General features: G+C 40.2%; 1 protein-coding gene and 1 non-coding gene across 2 annotated transcripts in view; both read left to right on the forward strand.

Moving 5' to 3' along the window:
• LOC123518585 (importin-5-like) overlaps positions 1-19931 on the forward strand; it is a 31819-nt gene that overhangs the window by 1721 nt on the left and 10167 nt on the right. The window contains exons 2-5 of the mRNA XM_045279470.1: positions 8870-9019; positions 9682-9908; positions 18863-19064; positions 19749-19874. Of these exons, the coding sequence (XP_045135405.1) occupies positions 8870-9019; positions 9682-9908; positions 18863-19064; positions 19749-19874 (705 nt within the window). The remainder of the gene's footprint in view (positions 1-8869; positions 9020-9681; positions 9909-18862; positions 19065-19748; positions 19875-19931) is intronic.
• On the forward strand, positions 1773-1847 carry Trnae-cuc. Its single transcript has one exon. It is a non-coding gene; the product is annotated as a tRNA-Glu (tRNA).

Raw genomic sequence — 19931 nt, forward strand, 5'->3', positions numbered from 1 at the left:
TCTTGTATGGTCAGGTGTCCACCTGACAGCATCAGAGTGTGTTGTGTAAAGTGTTTTAGTTTTAGAGGTGATACCTAAAAGTGATACTGGTTTGGTAATTTGGCTATCCAATCATCGACCTCGTATTTCTTGCCGATAAGTAGAGAATTTAATAGGACGTTGTCTGAGAGACGCATTAATTCCCGCAGCGTGAAGGGAAGGGAACGTCATTTCTCTCATATCGGAACAAGGGCGTGCTCACTCGTCACTGGCATCCACGTCTCCCGTCCGTTTATCTCAACCTCACGTGGGGTGGCACCACCTCTCTCTCTCTCTCTCTCTCTCTCTCTCTCTGATCAAACGTTGCCTACCAACAGCTTGCTTTGTCCTCCCGTCTTTCTCTGGCTTCCCTCACGTCTTCACGTACCATTTTCCAACAAATATTCTGTTCTTCCTGTTCAATTAATATTTATCCCTGCCTCCGTATTTTGTATTCTTTTTTATATTTGTTCATATGTTTGTGAAGCCTTGTTGTAAGGCTAGATAGCGTTTGCGAGATACATCCAAGCAAAGCTGGGTGTGCCCGAGGCGGTAGCGTCTCGCCTGAAGGACCACGAGGCGGCGGCGGCAGCAGCTGGTGATGGTGGTGGTGGTAGTGGCGGTGGTAGACCCAAGTGTCCGGTCATCTAAGACGAAGTTTCCAGTGACGGGTTCGAATGTGTTGAAGAAATATCTTGGTTGCCTTTACGGTACTGTCTGTCATTCCTCTGTGTGGATCTTACCTGAGCCATAGTGCGTAGGCTCTACTTTGTCATGGTAGTTAACATTTGGGTATTGGTTAGATGTCTCCCGATGAATCAGACATTTATTGACATTTTTGTATTTTATGTAAGAATGCTAAACAATTCCCACAGGGAACAGGTGATAGGCGTAGCGAGAACCGTTACTTATTTTTTTTTTATTTATTTTTTTTTAACACAAGAGAAACCAGTTTTGAAGCAGTGTTAACCCCGAAGAGCCCCGTCATCATGTCCGAGTCCAGTCTTGTGGGGATGGATGCTTTGGCAAGATAATACGGCTCGCGTGTGTGCATCAGGCTAACCTTGCCTTTCGTCGCCAGCGAGAAAACTACTTTAACCTTTAAAGTGCGTTATATATCGATTCTCTTTGTTTGTATCGTGATACACTACGAAGAAAGGATAGGAAGCTTGCTTTATTGAAGAAGTAATTGCGGTGAAGACTTGAAGAACGTAGTGAGGTCCATTGACACATGAGTCACCGCCCCAACCTCCCCACCCCTCCCCTTCCCGGCCATCCTATCGCCGCCAGCGAGCCCAGTGGGAACCTCTCCGCCACCTTCACCACCCACCACCCTCACCTTCCTCAATTTCAGCCTTTTTGAACTGCTTGGAATCCCTGCAGTGGCGGCGATAGCTCTCTCTCTCTCTCTCTCTCTCTCTCTCTCTCTCTCTCTCTCTCTCTCTCTCTCTCTCTCTCTCTCTCTCTCTCTCTCTCTCTCTCTCTCTCCACTGGCATTCAATAATGGTAGATGGCCAAGTTCTTGTTCATCAAAGGTTGATGAGGAGCTACGGTGTCCTCTCACGGTAATGCCATTCTGCAGTGCAGAGTCCAGAAAGATGCCTCACCGAACTTATTTATCAGTTTACTTAGTTTTATCTTTACTTTTAATTTAATTTTTTTATTTTCGCTTTATTCCCCACTCTTAACTTGGGTGGTACAGCTGTTTATCTCTCTCTCTCTCTCTCTCACACACACACACACACACACACACACACACCGGTAGCTCAGTGGTTAGAGCGCTGGCTTCTCAAGCCAGAGGGCCGGGGTTCGATTCCCCGGCCGGGTGGAGATATTTGGGTGTCTCTCTTTTCACGTGTAGCCCCTGTTCACCTAGCAGTGAGTAGGTACGGGATGTAAATCGAGGAGTTGTGACCTTGTTGTCCCGGTGTGTGGTGTGTGCCTGGTCTGACAGGCCTATCCGAAGATCGGAAATAATGAGCTCTGAGCTCGTTCCGTAGGGTAACGTCTGGCTGTCGCGTCAGAGACTGCAGCAGATCAAACAGTGAATCACACACACACACACACACACACACACACACACACAGTTCTTGGGGTTATTATTTCTACTTTCCTCATGGGATTTATGGTTTGGTATTGGCTGGCTACTTTCATCCTTGTAACACCTCACCACATGTTGAACCATCTTGAGTGGTATACCAGCTTTTCATGAAATGTCAGACTGACAGTAGTCTGTATTCAATAAAGTAATAACATCTGCTGTATCTTCTCACTTGTTTCCTATCTTGGCAGCTAGAAGTAAAGTGCAAAACCTTAAAAACCTAAAGCATGTCCAAGCAGTCTGGCGATTTCTAGAATCACCAGCACCGCACATTCATCTTCTGTGACTGCCTAGAGACGAGAGTCAGACAGTATCAGACTTTGTTTCCATTATGGTGCGATATATTTCATGCAGAATAATAAACCTTCCTTGTCAATTAATGACAATAGCTTGTGGGTGTCAACTTTTGACAAGAACTCTCTTGTGTGTGTGTGTGTGTGTGCTTCACCTCGGTCGCCTGCTGGTCACTCCAGCCAGTCTTCCACATTATGGAGCGAGCTCAGAGCTCATAGACCGATCTTCGGGTAGGACTGAGACCACAACACACTCCACACACCGGGAAAGCGAGGCCACAACCCCTTGAGTTACATCCCGTACCTATTTACTGCTAGGTGAACAGGGGCCACACATTAATAGGCTTGCCCATTTGCCTCGCCGTGCCAGGACTCGAACCCGGGCCTCTCGATTGTGAGTCGAGCGTGCTAACCACTACACTACATGGTGTGTGTTTCACTGTTTGATCTGCTGCAGTCTCTGATGAGACAGCCAGACGTTACCCTACGGAACGAGCTCAGAGCTCATTATTTCTGATCTTCGGATAGGCATGAGACCAGGCACACACCACACACCGGGACAACAAAGTCACAACTCCTCGATTTACATCCCGTACCTACTCACTGCTAGGTGAACGGGCTACACATGAAAGGAGACACACCCAAATATCTCCACCCGGCCGGGAATCGAACCCTGGTTCTCTGGCTTGTGAAGCCAGCGCTCTAACCATTGAGCTACCTTGGTTTAACACAGTATGTTCTAGTGCTATACATGATAAGAGAGATTGTCCACAAAAGGTACTTGAGCCTTCCATCACCTGAATCTCATGCACTTTATATTTTGTCCTGAATCATGCCAAGTCTGTTCTTCAACTGTGTGTGTGTGTGTGTGTGTGTGTGTGTGTGTGTGTGTGTGTGTGTGTGTGTGTGTGTAATTCACCTCAGTCGCCTGCTGGTCACCCAGCCAGTCTTCCCCATTACGGAGCGAGCTCAGAGCTCATAGACCGATCTTTGGGTAGGACTGAGACCACATCAACACACAAGACACACCGGGAAAGTGAGGCCACAACCCATCGAGTTACATCCCATACCTATTTACTGCTAGGTGAAAAGGGCCACACATTAAGAGGCTTGCCTATTTGCCTTGCCGCTTACCGGGAATTGAAACTGGCCCTCTTGATTGTGAGTCGAGTGTGCTAAACACTACATTACGCGGTGTGTAGCGCTCGAACACACACACACACGTGTGCCACAAGTGGAGTGCCACAAGGGTCAGTGTTATCCCCCATTATGTTCCAGGTATATTTAAAATTTTAAATGACATACAAATTGGGGTAACTAGTTATATTAATTTGTTTGCTGATGATGCAAAATTGCTAAGTGTGATCAAAACTATAGAAGACTGTTTTCTGCTGCAGGAAGATATAAACAAAATTTAAGAGTGGAGTATGAAGTGGAAGTTAGAGTTCAGTGCCAAGTAATGTCACGTAATGGAATTAGGAAAGAGTAAGAGAAGACCAGTATGGAACTATTTGATGGGAGAGGAACAAATAATGAAGACTGAAGAGGAAAAAAATCTGGGAGTGGTTATACAGGAAAATCTGAACCCCGTAAAACACATAAGTAAGATATTTGGATTAGCATATAAAACGTTGACTAATATTAGAGTAGCAATTCAATACATGGACAAAGATATGATGGAAAAATTTTCTATGAGCATGATACGTCCAAAGTTGGAATATGCAGCAGTGGTGTGGTCGCTGAGCTTGAAAAAAGACATAAGATTAAAATGGATTCAGAAGATAGCTACAAAGATGGTGCCAGAACTACTAAAGGCTGAAGGAAATGGGGCTGCCAACCTTACAAGATAGAAGAAAGCAAGGAGACCTAATAACAATGTATAAGATAGTAAATGGCATTGAAAAGATTGACAAGGAAGACCTAGTGCTGGTGACCGAAGAAGCTGGAAGGACAAGAGGACATGTAAAGAAGATTAGGAAGAGGCAGTGTGTGAAGGATATTGGAAAACAGTTTTTCACATAGAACGGTGGAAAAGTTGTTACAGCAAATAATGTGCTTAACTCTAAAGGAAATTGGATGAATGGAGAGAGGACACTATGAGCCCTGCTTGAACCCTGTACAATATAACTAGGTAAATGCACGCACACACACACACACACACACACACACACACACACACACACACACACGCCCGGTAGCTCAGTGGTTAGAGCGCTGGCTTCACAAGCCAGAGAACCGGGGTTCGATTCCCCGGCCGGGTGGAGATATTTGGGTGTGTCTCCTTTCACGTGTAGCCCCTGTTCACCTAGCAGTGAGTAGGTACGGGATGTAAATCGAGGAGTTGTGACCTTGTTGTCCCAGTGTGTGGTGTGTGCCTGGTCTCAGGCCTATCCGAAGATCGGAAATAATGAGCTCTGAGCTTGTTCCATAGGGTAACGTCTGGCTGTCTCGTCAGAGACTGCAGCAGATCAAACAAACAGTGAAACACACACACACATACACGCACGTAGATCGGTCTATGAGCTCTGAGCTTGCTCCGTATTGGAGAAGACTGGCTGGGTGACCAGTAGGCGACCGAGGTGAATCACACACACACACACACACACACACACACACACACACACACACACACACACACACACACACTGCGTAGTGTAGTGGTTAGCACGCTCGACTCACAATCAAGAGGGCCCGGGTTTGAGTCCCAGAAAGCGGCAAGGCAAATAGGCAAGCCTCTTAATGGGTAGCCCCTGTTCACCTAGCAGTAAATAGGTACGGGATGTAACTCGAGGGGTTGTGGTGTCGCTTTCCCGGTGTGTGTTGACTGAGGTGAATTACACACACACACCGCGTAGTGTAGTGGTTAGCACGCTCAGCTCACAACCAAGAGGGCCTGGGTTCAAGTGCCGGGAAGCGGCGAGGCAAATGGGCAAGCCTCTCTATGTGTAGCTCCCTGTTCACCTAGCAGTAAATAGGTACAGAATGTAACTCAAGGGGTTGTGGCCTCGCTTTCCTAGTGTGTGGAGTACGTTGTGGTCTCAGTCCTACCCGAAGATTGGTCTATGAGCTCTGAGCTTGCTCCGTTGTGGAAGGCTGGTTGGGTGACCAGCAGGCGACTGTGGTGAATTACACACATGATGTATTGTGCAGTCAAGAAATTCTAGGAAATACTTTCTAGAAATTGATATTATAAAGATTAGAAAAGACTATAATTCCAGGTTTGTAGCTGAAAGGGTACGCCTGTGAGGGTATATTCCAATCTCTATTCTCATTTTCGTTCCAAAGCTGGATGTTGCATCTATGTACATAATGACTTAACAGTACGCTCTTGAATCTTGAGTTTTCCACCATTTGGTTTTGACTCAAAAAGTCTCTCTCTATTTAAATTTATCTGTGCTGTCTTTCTCTCCCCTAACTCCCCTGGCTATAAAGATTTCTTTGACTACTTATCTTCTAAAGTGGAGCACATTCTGTCTCTATCCTTTCACAGAGATTTCCATCCTGGGAGATTTCAGTGTTCACCACCAGCATTGGCTTTCCTCTTCCTTCACTTACCATCCTGGTGAACTAACCTCCAACGTTGCTATCCTTCATGACCTAGAGCAACTAATACAACACCCTACTCATATTCCTGATCATCTTGGAGATACTGGAGATACACCCAACATTCTTGACCTTTTCCATATCTCTAATCCTGCTTATGTTGTCACCCTATCTTTTCCATTGGGCTCTCCTGAGCACAATCTCATATCTGTATCTTGTCCTATTTCTCCAATCCCTCCTCAGGATCCACCAGAGCAGAGATGCCTCTGGCATTTTTCCTTTGCCAGTTGGGGTGACCTGAGGAGGTACTTTGCTGATTCTCCATGGAATGATTATTGTTTCCTTATCAGAGACCCATCTCTGTGTTCTGAATGTATAAGAGAGGTGATAGTGTCTGGTTCTTCACTTTTCTCAACTTAAACCTTCCAAACCTTGGTTTAACACAGTATGTTCTAGTGCTATACATGATAAGAGAGATTGTCCACAAAAGGTACTTGAGCCTTCCATCACCTGAATCTCATGCACTTTATATTCTGTCCTGAATCATGCTGTCTGTTCTTCAACTTACCAAACACTTCTTCATGAATAGAAAATGTCAAAATCTTTCAAACTCTGACTGCCCCCAAGACTTCTAGCATCTGGCCAAAAATGTCTAAGGACAAAAACTTTACTTTTTCATCTTTCCCTCCTATATTTCATCCTGCCATTACATCTGTCTCTAAACCTGAACTCTTCTCTCAAACCTTTGCTAACAACTCTACCTTGTATGATTCTAGGCTTGTTCCACCCTCTCCCTCCTCCCTTAATTTATCCTCAATAGGAAGATTCTCAAACATCTGTCACTTCACAAGCTTCTTTCTGATCGTCAGTATGGCTTCCGTCAAGACCACTCTACTGGTGATGTTCTGGCTGTCCTTACTGAGTCTTGGTCATCCTCTTTTAGAGTTATATCAAAAGCTTTTGATAGAGTGTGGCACAAAGCTTTGATTTCAAAACTGCCCTCCTACAGTTTCTATCCTTCTTTTTGCAACTTTATCTCAAGTTTCCTTTCCAACCATTCTATTGCTACTGTAGTAGATGGCCGCTGTTCTTTTCCTAAGTCTATTAACAGTGATGTATCTCAAGGTTCTGTCCTGTCACCCACACTCTATTATTCATTAATCTTAAACTTCTTGGTCTATCCACTCTTACACTGATGATGCAACCCTACACCTTTCCACATCTTTTCAGAGATGACCAACCCTTCAGGAAGTCAACAGATCATGCAGGGATGCCACAGAATGCCTGACTTCTGATCTTTCTAAGATTTCTGATTGGTGCAGAGAAAACTTAGTACAGTAAGCCCCCGCACTTGGCAAAATTCACTTTTGGAGGTCGGTTGGCCACAGGCCACCAAGTGCATGCTTGGCGATTTGAATTAAAACTTGGCGGCCGCTCGGCGAACCATGCGGCTCCCCGATGACATCAGACCTCTCTTTAAACCTATCAGAACGCAGTGTGAGATTCCCTTTCAGCCATTTTGTTTGTGCTACCATCTGTTCTGCTAACGTGGAAATGAATTCTGGCGATTTACCGCCAACATGGCCTTTACCAGCACAACAGGTGGTATCAGTGGCGTTAAGGACAATGGTGGTGGCAATGAGGATGAAAGTAGTCGAGGGAAACAGGTGGAAAAACGGGAGTTACAGCCTTTATATTATGCTTTATTAGCTTTATTTATTGTTTATTGGTCTGTTTTGTATGTTTACTAATTTGTGAAGGCAAAAGATTTTATTTCAGCTCGAAAGATGGTATTTTAGGGTTCAAAAGAGGGACTTTGGCAATGACCAAAGACTGATTGAGGCATTTTTTAGGCAATTTATGTGGTATAAAGAACACGTGCTTGGTGAAATTCACATTTGGCGGTATTTTTGCCAGACTAATTAATTCGCCAAATGCAGGGGCTTATTGTAGTGTTCAATGCCTCAAAAACTCAGTTCCTCCATGTATCAGCTCGACACAACCTTCCCTCTGTTTCAGTGACACTCGACTGTCCCCCTCTTCTACACTGAGTATCCTCGGTCTGTCCTTTACTCATAATCTGAACTGGAAACTTCACATCTCATCTCTTGCTAAAACAGCTTTTATGAAGTTCGGTATTCTTAGGCATATGCCAGTTTTTCTCATCCCTCCAACTGCTAACTCTACATTTGTCCCTGTCTTTTGGCTGACTCTATCAGACTTGCAAGGGGATTGGCAACCAAGTAGACACCACACCCTCCCCCACCCTTTTTTTTTTTTTTTTTTTTTTCTGGCTTTCCCCACTTAAAAAAAATAAATAAATAAAAAAATGTGCCGCAGACACACACAAAGCCTGTGAGTTAACTTTTCTTTCGCTCTCACACTTTTAAGTTGTTGATGGCTCAGATCATGTAGGTAATAGCCTTTTTCAGTTCAGCAGTAGATTGAAGACAGTTCTTATACACATGGTTTTCTAGGAGACTCAAAGATTAAAATCTGGGGTATTCAAATTATGTGAATGTGGAAACCATTCTGGTTTTTACAGCACTTGCTGGTCACCCAATAAGGGAGTTTATGGTGTAGGCATTCCATTTCTTCCTTATTGTGGAGGTTGTTTACTGATCCTGAGGCTTGAATTTTTTGTGCCTATCAATGAGTGTGGCATTTCTGGGGATAAATGTTCAAGTTGAACTTGCTGCAAATTTTTGCTTACAATTTTTTTTATTTTTTAAGTAATTTTAACTGATAGTTATTAGTTTATTATGGTCTCAAAATTTTTTATTTAGAATTAGAATGTTACTTTTGACAATTATTAGCAATGATATTGATTGCTTGTATTTTAAGACACCCTGTATATATAACTTGATTATGTAATATATCTGTTTATTTATTTTTCTTGGATTCTCTTCCACAGAATACTTATGATCAGATTGCTTCTGAAACCAAGTTCCAACTTCTCTTGGCTAATGTTGTCAATAAATCAGCGAGTGAAGATGCACGAGCAATGGCAGCTGTGCTGTTGCGACGGCTCCTCACTACCAGCTTTGACGAAGTGTTCCCAACGGTAAGCTTTGATGCATGCACATTAGTGTAGTGTGAGAGAGGGAGGAACAAAATCACATCATATCAACAAAAGCTGTACTTAGTTATTTTTCTTACACAAAAACATAGTTGTACAGACACATCATGTTCATTTCCTATAGTAGAACTGAGTACTCAGCAAATCTCCCACACAAAGCATTGCATCCAGTGTATCTAACTTCTGTAGGTAGTTATATGTTGTACATTTTCGAACAATCAGTTTTCGTTGATTTAAAAAATTGAGCTGTGTTAAAACTTGACTTTGTTAATGAAAGAAAACAAGGAGAGAGCCAATTTGAGTTGTAGTTCCATGCATATTACAACTTAAGTTTTTTTTTTTTTTTTTTTTTTTTTTTTTTTTTTTTTTTTTTTCCCAAGCATAACTTAAGACTCACGGCCATTCTTTTTGTTGGGGATATTACTGTAATTGTATTGGAATATTAGTGAAATGGACTTAGATATGTAGCATTTGGAATATTAATGAAGTGGACTTTAGTATGTAGGTGTTGGAATGTTAATGAAATGGACTTGTGTAGGAGATATGCTATATATATTTTTTTCCTTTCTTGTCTTTGATTATTTTGGAAATGTTGCTCTCATTGCCTTCATATTGACAATTGATGACTGATGTGGGTTACCTTTTAGTTACCCCCAGATTCTCAGACCCAGGTCCGGGCACAGCTCCTTGCATCAGTCCAGCAAGAGGAAGATTCCAACATGAGGAAAAAGTTGTGTGATATTATTGGTGAACTAGCACACAATATGATTGATGATGAAGGCAACAACAAATGGCCTGAATTTCTGCAGTTCCTCTTTGAAAGTGCATGTTCACCCACAATACCCCACAAAGAAGTGGCCTTAACCCTTTTCAGGTATGCCTTATTATTTGTTGTTTTTATCTTTCACATATTTATGAATTTGTGCATGTGTGTGTATTTACCTAGTTGTATATTGCAAGGATCAACTGGAGCTCATAGTGATCTGTCTCCATATCTACTTTCATTCAGCTTCTCCCTAAATTTGTGCACACTTACTGCTGCTACAGTCCCTTCACTCAATCTGTTTCAGATGTCCGCTGTCCTAAGTGGAAAACTAAACTTTTTAGTGTTCCTCAAACACCGACTTTTCATGAGCTTGGAGTTTCCTCTTGTTTGGCTATCTCCATCCTCCATCAGTGATACCAAGTCTTGTCTCTATCTTTCCATATGGTTTACCAACTTTATCAATGTAATTGAACACCACCCTAGTATTTGTTAATGTCTTGTATATTGAAGCAAATAACTCATTTATATGTCTTTTTGGAGTTAGTGTGTCTTGTAATAACTTCCAGGTCTTTCTCTTTCCTCCTTTTCATTATAATCTCTTCTCCCCATTTTGTATTCCCACATAGGTCTTCTATTACTTTTACATATTTCCATTACATGGCATTTTCTGGTATTAAAATCTAATTTTCACCTTTGGCTTCATTCTCAGATCTTGTTAATATCCTTCTGCAATTCCATACAGTCCTCAATGTTCCTTATTACTCTCAAAAGTTTTGCATCGTGTACAGACATATTTATGTAGCTACTCAAACCTTGTATATTATTATGTATTCTTGGAACATAATTGATGCCAGCACTGAACCCTGTAGTACACCAGTAGTAACTGTTCTCTGATTTGATGGGGCTTCTTTTTATTGTCCTCATTTCCCTATCTGTTAAGTAGTCCATCTTCCAGTTTAAAGATATTTTCTTGTATTCTTTCCATGTGTTCTATTTTCCATAGGAGTATTTTATGCAGTACTCTGTCGAAAGCCTTTTAGATATATAAAAACATTGTGTCAACCCATCCATCTCTCCCTTGTACTTCATCTATTACTCTTGTACAAAAGCTTAGTAAATTTGTTATGCATGATCTTCCTTTTCTGAAACCAAAATGTGAGTTACTTATGATTTTATTTTCCTCCAGATGTTGGAACCATTTTTCTTTAATTATAGTTTCCCAGATCTTTCCCACAACACTAGTCAGTGACACTGGTCTATAATTTATGGACTCAGTCTTTTTTCCTCCTTTGTATATTGGCATTATATTTGCTCTTTTCCATTCTCTTGATACCTTCCCTTCCATCAGAGAACTGTTCATCACATCCAAAATTGGTTCCACCAGTTGTTCTCTACATTCTCTCTGTGTCCATCTTGACATTCCATCTGGTTCCCATTGGCTTTCTTACACCCACCTTTTCTAATAATTTACTAATTTTCTGTTTATGCACCACAACATTTCTTAAAACTTCTTTTGTCACTTGATTGTTTGGTTCTTTGAAATTTCCTCTTCTTTAAATACTGATTTAAAGCTCTCATTTGGAAGTTAACTCATTTCTTCTGTTGCTTCATATATCCTATTTCCCTTAATTAGCTTAGTGATAGTCGCTGTCATTTTTCCATTTATATACTAATAAAAAAGCTTGGGCTCCTCTTCATATCTTTTCACTACATTCTTTTCCAAATTTCTCTCCTCCTCCCTGCTTATTCTAATGTATTCTTTTCATGCCTCTTTATACTGCTTCCTGTTTACAGTGGAGACTCAATACTCAAACTTTTCAATACTTGAACGCAAGAGTTCAAGTTAATACTAGAAAAATACCTGATAGTCTCAGGCATCTCCCTTGCTCCTCCGCCAGTTGTGACTTGTGCTGCCGTGGTCATCAGAATAACATTCTCATGCATTCTATTTGTAGTTTTTCATTTATAAACTCATATTAACACCAAAGACTTATTAGTGATGAAAATATCTGGTATTCAAATGGCCCCACATTTGGTCATATACAAAGCTCTGTCATCTCCTTTCTCGCGGCTGCCACTGTACCGTTCTGATACTGTGTTACTAGTAATACCGGTATACCGGACGCCAGTGCGCGTCCCTAGTCCTGCCGCAGTCTTGAGAAAAACAACATTCTTCTGTGTTCTGTCAGTAGTTTTTCATTTAGAAAGTTATGATGGCACCAAAGAGGCTTATTAGTGATGAAAATAAGGTGAGACTGCAAGTGTTAGTGAGCCACAGCATTCTATTAGTGGATTCACAGGAATCACACCAGGAGAAACTTTACAAAGACGTTTTCATGGATGGTGACTCATCCTGTGGCGACCTCCCTCCTCCTCCCCACCATTCTCCCCTCCTCTTCTACGTTATCCATCACCAACGCTCACTTACGTTATGAACGAATCAAAATTGTAAAAAAACTAATAAATAAATTAAATAAAAATTATAAATTTAAGGTTTTAAGATTAGAACAAATTACCTGATTTATAGGTATCAATAGTTGAACTTTTTAATAATCGAACAGCCATTTGAAACTAATTAGGTTTGAGTATTGAGTCCATGCTGTACTTCATTTTGTTGCTTCCTTAATATTTTCCAAGCTGCATCCTGACACTTTTTAGCTTTTGCACATATAGCATTATACCATGTGTGTTTGTTCTCTCTAGGAGTATATCATACTTCTCTTGAATTGTCTTGCTTTATATAATTTTCTTCCAATCAGTACTACCAAAGCAACTTCTTAATCCTCCAAAAATTTTACTTAGCGTGGTTCCGTCTATTTTGTTTGTGTCCTTCATTACATTTCAAAATTCCCTGATCCTCTAAATCAATTTCTAGGACTATATGATCACCTTTTTTCATTGGGCTATGACATTTGATGGTGGGACAGTTTTTTTTTTTTTTTCTCTCTCTCTCTCTCTCTCTCTCTCTCTCTCTCTCTCTCTCTCTCTCTCTCTCTCTCTCTCTCTCTCTCTCTCTCTCTCTCTCTCTCTCTCTCTCTCTCTCGTGAATACCAGATCTAGTGTAGATGATTCTTCTTCCCCTCTATACCTTGTATGAGTCCTTCACCCATTGGTTCAATGTGTTTGTCATTGCCAGTTGCAACACTTCTTCCCCCCTCAATGTTCAGCGTGTTTACTTACATCCATTTCTTGCCAGTAAACATGTTTGCTGTTTAAATCCATCACAAGTAGCACTTTTCTGTCTTTCCTTAACATATTGTCCAGGTAATTTAGCTCTTCATTTTACATTTCATTGTGTACATCAAGTATCCATGTATAAGGCTTTGATGGCACATATGTTACTGTGATACTCCTTTTTTCCCTTCTACTGGTCCTAATTGTTAGGCTGAAAACCATACTGTACCTCCTCCACGTATATATCCTCTCGAGCTGTAATCAGTATGTACTCCTCCTCCTGCTTTTCCCCTTCTGTCTCTCCTCTAAACATTATATCCCTGCTCTTTAACCCTTTCAGGGCACAAATAGGTTTTTGGGTAATGTCTGTGAGATGCAAATTCAGCCCAAAAATCAAGGTTTGCAAAATTGAAAAGAATCAATATTCTCATGCATAATAGTGTTATGCATCTACTGTAAAAAATTTAGGTCTTTACTCACCCTGGAAAGTGGTGCAGTAATGATAGGAAGTTGGCTTTCTGGTGGTATGTTGTGCGTTGTTTAGTATTGCTATTATAGCGGGTGGTTATTTTCCGCCGCAACTTGTGCAGGTGTTTTCACAAAATTACACAGAATTTTCTGCATTATTTGAACTGCAGTTACTCAGAACTGCTCCAGAATGTGCTAGGGCAATTATTTTTAACACCAGTGCATACATTATGCCCACACAAATAATATAAAATACGTTTTCAGAGTGTTTTCTTGATGTACATACTATCATGAGCGAGGATACGCATGCCCATGTATGGTAATATACGAAATACACAATATACTACCAATAAACGAATAATATCTGGCATATCTGCTCTCTAACAAGATTTGATCATTACTCTTGTTATTTCTTTAAATAAATGCACAAAAAGCCACTAGCGACATCGTAAAATAATAATAATTGTGAAAAAAGGGGCATCTGATACTCTACTGCCATTGTGACTATATTTTTCTTACCACGCAACTGATGGCGCATCCCATGACTCGAGGGAGGATGGGAGAATGTCATCTGCCAACTAGCAGAAGCCAGGAGGCGCGCGGTTTAATTCAGTGACTCATCAAATATGGGACCACGATCGTGGACAGGAGGCATTTCCCTCAAAGCCACGATCATGGTCCGGAGCACTGAAAGGGTTAAAATTCACTTGGACGTCTTTGCTTAACTTTGTTTCTGTTATGCATACCACGTCTGATCCTTTTTCCAATATATAATCTCTTCCAACTTTCCTGATATATATCCATCTATGTTTGTATACATAACTCTTAATGCTTTCCTTCCCCTTCCCGAACATAGGGAGGCGGTTGCATAGTGGATATGGTGATAAGCATGGGATAGGGTAGATGTCCATGCATAGGTTCAAATCCCACCATATACCGCTTTGAAGCTATGCCATTTTATTGAGTGGTTTAAAGTTAACTACATGTCACCATGATACCCAGGTTGTAAGTGGTTACACCAAATATGCTTTTGGGTGGTGATATGGGTATCACTATAAGTAAAATTGCCTGCACTACTAATGGGCAGAAGGTGAACAGTGCATCCCATATGCTTCAATGAGTGTGCCTACAGGCACTATAGGCCATTACAAAAAAAAAAAAAAAAAATCTCTCTCTCTCTCTCTCTCTCTCTCTCTCTCTCTCTCTCTCTCTCTCTCTCTCTCTCTCTCTCTCTCTCTCTCTCTCTCTCTCTCTCTCTCTCTCTCTCTCTCTCTCTCTCTCTCTCTCTCTCTCTCTCTCTCTCTCTCTCTCTCTCTTATCTCTTTCTCTCTCTCTCTCTCTCTCTCTCTCTCTCTCTCTCTCTCTCTCTCTCTCTCTCTCTCTCTCTCTCTCTCTCTCTCTCTCTCTCTCTCTCTCTCTCTCTCTCTCTCTCTCTCTCCAGATATTGTTATATTCTGTCTTATCAGCCTCGCTAATATTTCTTCTACCTCTACTTGTGATCTTTTTTAACTTTGAGTGGTCTTTTAGTTCCCCACTGTATTTACCAAATCTGTTTATTTCTTCTTTCTTTTTCAAGATTGTTCTTTGTCTTGGACCACTGAGATAATTGGCTTAACCACCTCTTTTTCCTCCTCCTCCCTCATAAATTTAACTGGATTCTTTTCTCTTGTAGTCCTTATATAACCATACACTTCTTTTGTCCACTGTATCTCTCACTACCTCTTCCTTTTCTTTGATCACTTGTATGACTGTGTTCTTCGTTTTCTCCTATTTGTTGCTTAATTACTTTCGTAAAATTCATGTTTTCTTCCTCTTGTTCTTTGTGTGTGTATTTACCTATTTGTGTATGACAGGGCCCGAGCTAAGCTCTCTCTGTCCTGCCTCCTTGGCCACACCTGTCATATCTCTCTTTCATCTGATTGACACACATTGCATCAACGACATCACTGCTCAGTTTATTCCACTTATCAATACTACGATGTGGGAAACTGTACTTTCTCACGTCATTTAGAAAGATGTCTTTTATTAGTTTTTTTTCCATGTCCTCGGAGATGATTACTTGTGGTCACCTTTATCAACTCTCTGTCCAATATGTCAATCTTGTTCACCAATTTATACATAGTTATCATGTCTCCTCTTGTTCTTCTCTCTTCTAATGTGGTCAGCCCCAGTTTCCTCATAGTCTAACTCCCTGAGTCCTGGTACCATCCTTGTTGCCAGCCTCTGTACCCTTTCCACCTTCTTCACATTTTTCTTCATATGCGGTGACCAGACACAAGCTGCATATTCTAACTGGGGTCTTATTAAGGTGCATAATATCTTCTTCATCATTCCTTCATCTAGGTAGTGGAATGCAAGACCAATATTTTGAAGCATGTTATATGTTTTCCAAAATATCTTGTTAATGTGTTTCTCCGGTGACAAAGTGTTTTGCACGTTACTCCTAAGTCTTTCTCCTCATTGGTCTCTTCAATTTTCTCATCACCCAGCCTGTAATCCCTGTTTGGTCTGTATCTACTTCCCATTTTCATAACATGGCTCTTGTTTATATTAAATTCCATCTGCCACTCTTTACTCCACTCATATATTTTATCAAGATCTTCCTGTAACTTGTTACAATCTTCCACATTCTTTACTCTCCTCATAATTTTAGTATCGTCTGCAAACATATTCATGTAACTGTCAATTCCTACTGGCATATCATTAACATAAATCAAAAACATGATGGGACCAAGCACTGACCCTTGTGGAACTCCACTGGTTACCTTCTTCCACTCGGACTTCTTTCCTTTCACCACTGTTCTCATTTCTCTTCCCACTAAGTAATTTTCCATCCATTTTGCTAGTTTATCATTTACTCCTCCAATCTTCTTTAGTTTCCACATCAGTCTATTGTGTGGTACTTTATCAAAGGCCTTTCTCAAGTCCAGGTAGATAGCATCCACCCATCCCTCTCTATGTTGTAGTATGTCAGTCACTCTTGAATAAAAACATAATAAATTGGATACGCACGATCTTCCTTTTCTGAAACCAAACTGCCTTTCACTCAGAATGTTTTCACTTTCTAGATACTCACTCCACTTAGCTTTAATTACTTCTTCACATACCTTGCACAATATACTAGTCAACGATACTGGTCTGTAATTTAACGGTTCCATTCTACTACCATTCTTATATATAGGCACAATGTCAGCTCTTTTCCACTCTTTCGGGACTATTCCTGTTCGTATGGAGGTTTCCACAATATCAAATATGGGTTCAACAATTGATCCTTACATTCTTTTAGCAACCTCCCAGATATGCCATCAGGCCCCATTGATTTATTAATATCCAAGTTGCTTATAATTTTCCTTATATCTTCTTTAGTAACCATGATGTCCTGCATTTGCTTTATTTCCGTAGGCCTTTCTCCTGTAAAATGCTCCTCCTTTGTAAACACTTTGCAAAAGTTGTCGTTCAAAATTTCAGCTATATCTCTAGCATCCTCATATACTTCTTCCCATTTTTACCTTTTCTATTGCCTCCCTTTTATTTAGTTTTCCATTTATGAATTTGTAAAACATTTTAGGGTCACTATCACAGTTTTCCACCACTCTCTGTTCATATTCCTTTTGTGCTGTTCTCCTTACTTCAACATATCTATTCCTTGCTGTTTTGTAGACTTCTCTTGATAATACATCACTGTTTTTCTTAAGTTTCTTCCATGCCTTTTCTTTGTTCTTTTTTGCTTCTTCACAATTTCTATTAAACCACTGTTTATTATTTAAAGTCCTCTTTCTGTGATATGGCACAAATTTCACAGCAGAGTTATATAAATCCATAAATTTATCGTATTTCAATTGCATATCCCTTCCTGGTATACCACAGACCAGTCAATTTCATTAAAGAACTCTTATATGGTTATAATTTGCCCTAACATAATTTAATTTTTCCTCCCTGTGCTCCACAATCTTTTCGTGCTTAATTCGTATCCAGCTCAAAGCTTAGGACATCATGGTCGCTTTTCCCCAAGGGACATTCATGTTCAATTTCCTCTTTAGGAGATGCCCTGGTAAATACCAAATCCAACCTTGCTGCAACATCTTGTCCCCTGCACCTTGTTGGTGATCTCACCCACTGTGTCATCAAGTTATTTGTTGCTACGTTTAACAATTCCTCTGCCCACTCACCACCATTCACCACTTCATAGTCTTCCCACACTATTTCTTTACAATTAAAGTCCCCGACTATCATCACTCTATCCTTTCTGATGAGTTCCTGCTTCATTCTGTCTAGAGTATTTCTCATCACCATTTGATACTGTTCATATTCCAAGCACTGGTTCTGGGTGGTATGTATACTGTTATAATATTAACGTCCCTATTATCATCTGTTATAAGCATACTTATCACTTCCTCATTTCCCTTACTAAAGTTCACCTCCTTCACTATCAGATCTTCCTTAGTAAAAACCATTATACCACCACCTCCTTTATTTTTTCTATCATTTCTCCATACTTTGTAGTGTTTTACATCAAACCAATCTAGCTTTATTTCGGGCCTTAACTTTGTTTCCACCACACACATTATGTCCGGTTCATTGTTTCTTAGGTAATCCATACATTCTAGCACCCTCTTAGACAGAAATCCATCAATATTCATGTAAGTTACTTGAATTCTATTCCTAATCTCTTTCTTCCATGTTTCAGTCAATGTAATGTCTATTCTGTCTTTTATCCACCACTTCTTTGGCCTTCCATTTCTCATCCTCCAAAAAAACTTGGTCTTTTCCTCCTCGGTTCTTTACTCATTCTTCTCTCACACTTCAGTTACGAGCTCTTTCATTTTCATTCTTTCATCCTGTGTCATATTTCTTCTTATGTAAATTGTTTTGGTTTCCTCGTAGTGTTTAAATTTCCAGGCTCTCCTCAGCAAGGCCTCGGCTGCCATCTCAGACTTTAATTTCAATTTTAATGGTCTACTCTTGCCTTCTTCAAAAGCTCCTAGTCTCACACTCCTCTACCTCAGCATATAGGCATTCTTCCTCCTCGGAGATCTTATTCAGTAAAAACTTAATCCTGTCATTTTCCTTATCCCTCCTATCTTGCCAGTTCCTGTTAGTTTCCTCCCTCAAACCTGTTATGATCACGCATTTTTTTCTTTTCAGCAATGTGTGTGTGTGTGTGTGTGTGTGTGTGTGTGTTTAAGAGAAAAGTTGTTATCAACAGCTAAGCTAGATAAGTATGAAGAGAATGATAAGTTGACATTGTCTATCAAGATTTCTTACTTGCAGAATCAAGAGGTACAGATTGGGTTGTTGAATATGGCTAAGACAGAATAAGTCTCTGGCATGTTTCAAGAGTATAAAAGTTATGATAAAATACAAAGAAAGTTCCATTAATGTCATAATGTAAGCCATTATTAATGTGTCTTTGTCAACAGCTTGGTCCCAGGAGTTTTTGGAAATCAACAACAGCAACATCTTGGAATGATCAAAGCCATGTTGACGTCATCACTCGCAGACTCTGCAAACCCACCTGTTCAAGCTCTTGCAGTGAAAGCCACAGCTGCTTTCATTCTCCTACATGACAATGAACCTAACATACAAAGAAACTTTGCTGATCTCTTGACTCCATTTCTGCAGGTAATTGTTTATTTCTGGTTGATATTTTTTCCATTGAAAATATCAATGTAAATGTAACTTCAGTTATTTGTATTTGCCAGCTGCTGTAAGTGGACTACAAAGAACATGATATTAAGTCCTTTAGAATGATTAAGGAAACAAAGAACTATAGAGCCAATTCACTTATTATACCCATTTTATAATTTAGTGAAGGTAATAGTTCTTTTTCATACAACCTTATTCCCACAGTATATTAGGGTTAGCTGCTCAAGTTAACTTCTTCCATCTGTTAATGGTTGATGATTATGTAATCTTAGTTATAATATACCTCCCTATCAAAGTAACAGTGAGATGTGATAATTCATGAATGCAGTCAGTAGTGGGATATGAGTAGGCCTATTTTATGGATTTGTATTTAATTATAGATTTTAAATTGGAGATGTTTGTGTTGTGGCAATCTATAAATCTGATTCAAGAAAAGTTGAAAATATCCATTTGAGGCTGAGGTAAACATAGGGAAGGACTTACAGTTATCATGCTGAACAGTTTATTGAAAATTGTTTGTAAATTTAGAGATTTAAAATTGTTTACATTTTGTTTTCTACAAGAAGAGCAATGCCACAGATATCTGGTGGCTTAGGGTATGAACTGAAAATTGTAATGTCTCCAGTTACTAATCACTGTAATTTGTTCTCTCTATTTCAGATCATTGCAGCAAGTATTGAAGCTGGTGATGATGATGCACTTTTGAAATGCCTGGTAGATTTAGCAGAAAGTTGTCCAAAATTCCTCCGACCACAAGTTGAAACAATTCTGCAACTAGCAATTAAGGTAAGAATTTGACATGCTGTTACATATAGAATTCTTTTGAAGCTCTATTTGTCAAGC

This window comes from Portunus trituberculatus, chromosome 44, assembly GCF_017591435.1.
Source record: "Portunus trituberculatus isolate SZX2019 chromosome 44, ASM1759143v1, whole genome shotgun sequence".
In the NCBI taxonomy this organism is placed as follows: Eukaryota; Metazoa; Arthropoda; class Malacostraca; order Decapoda; family Portunidae; genus Portunus; species Portunus trituberculatus.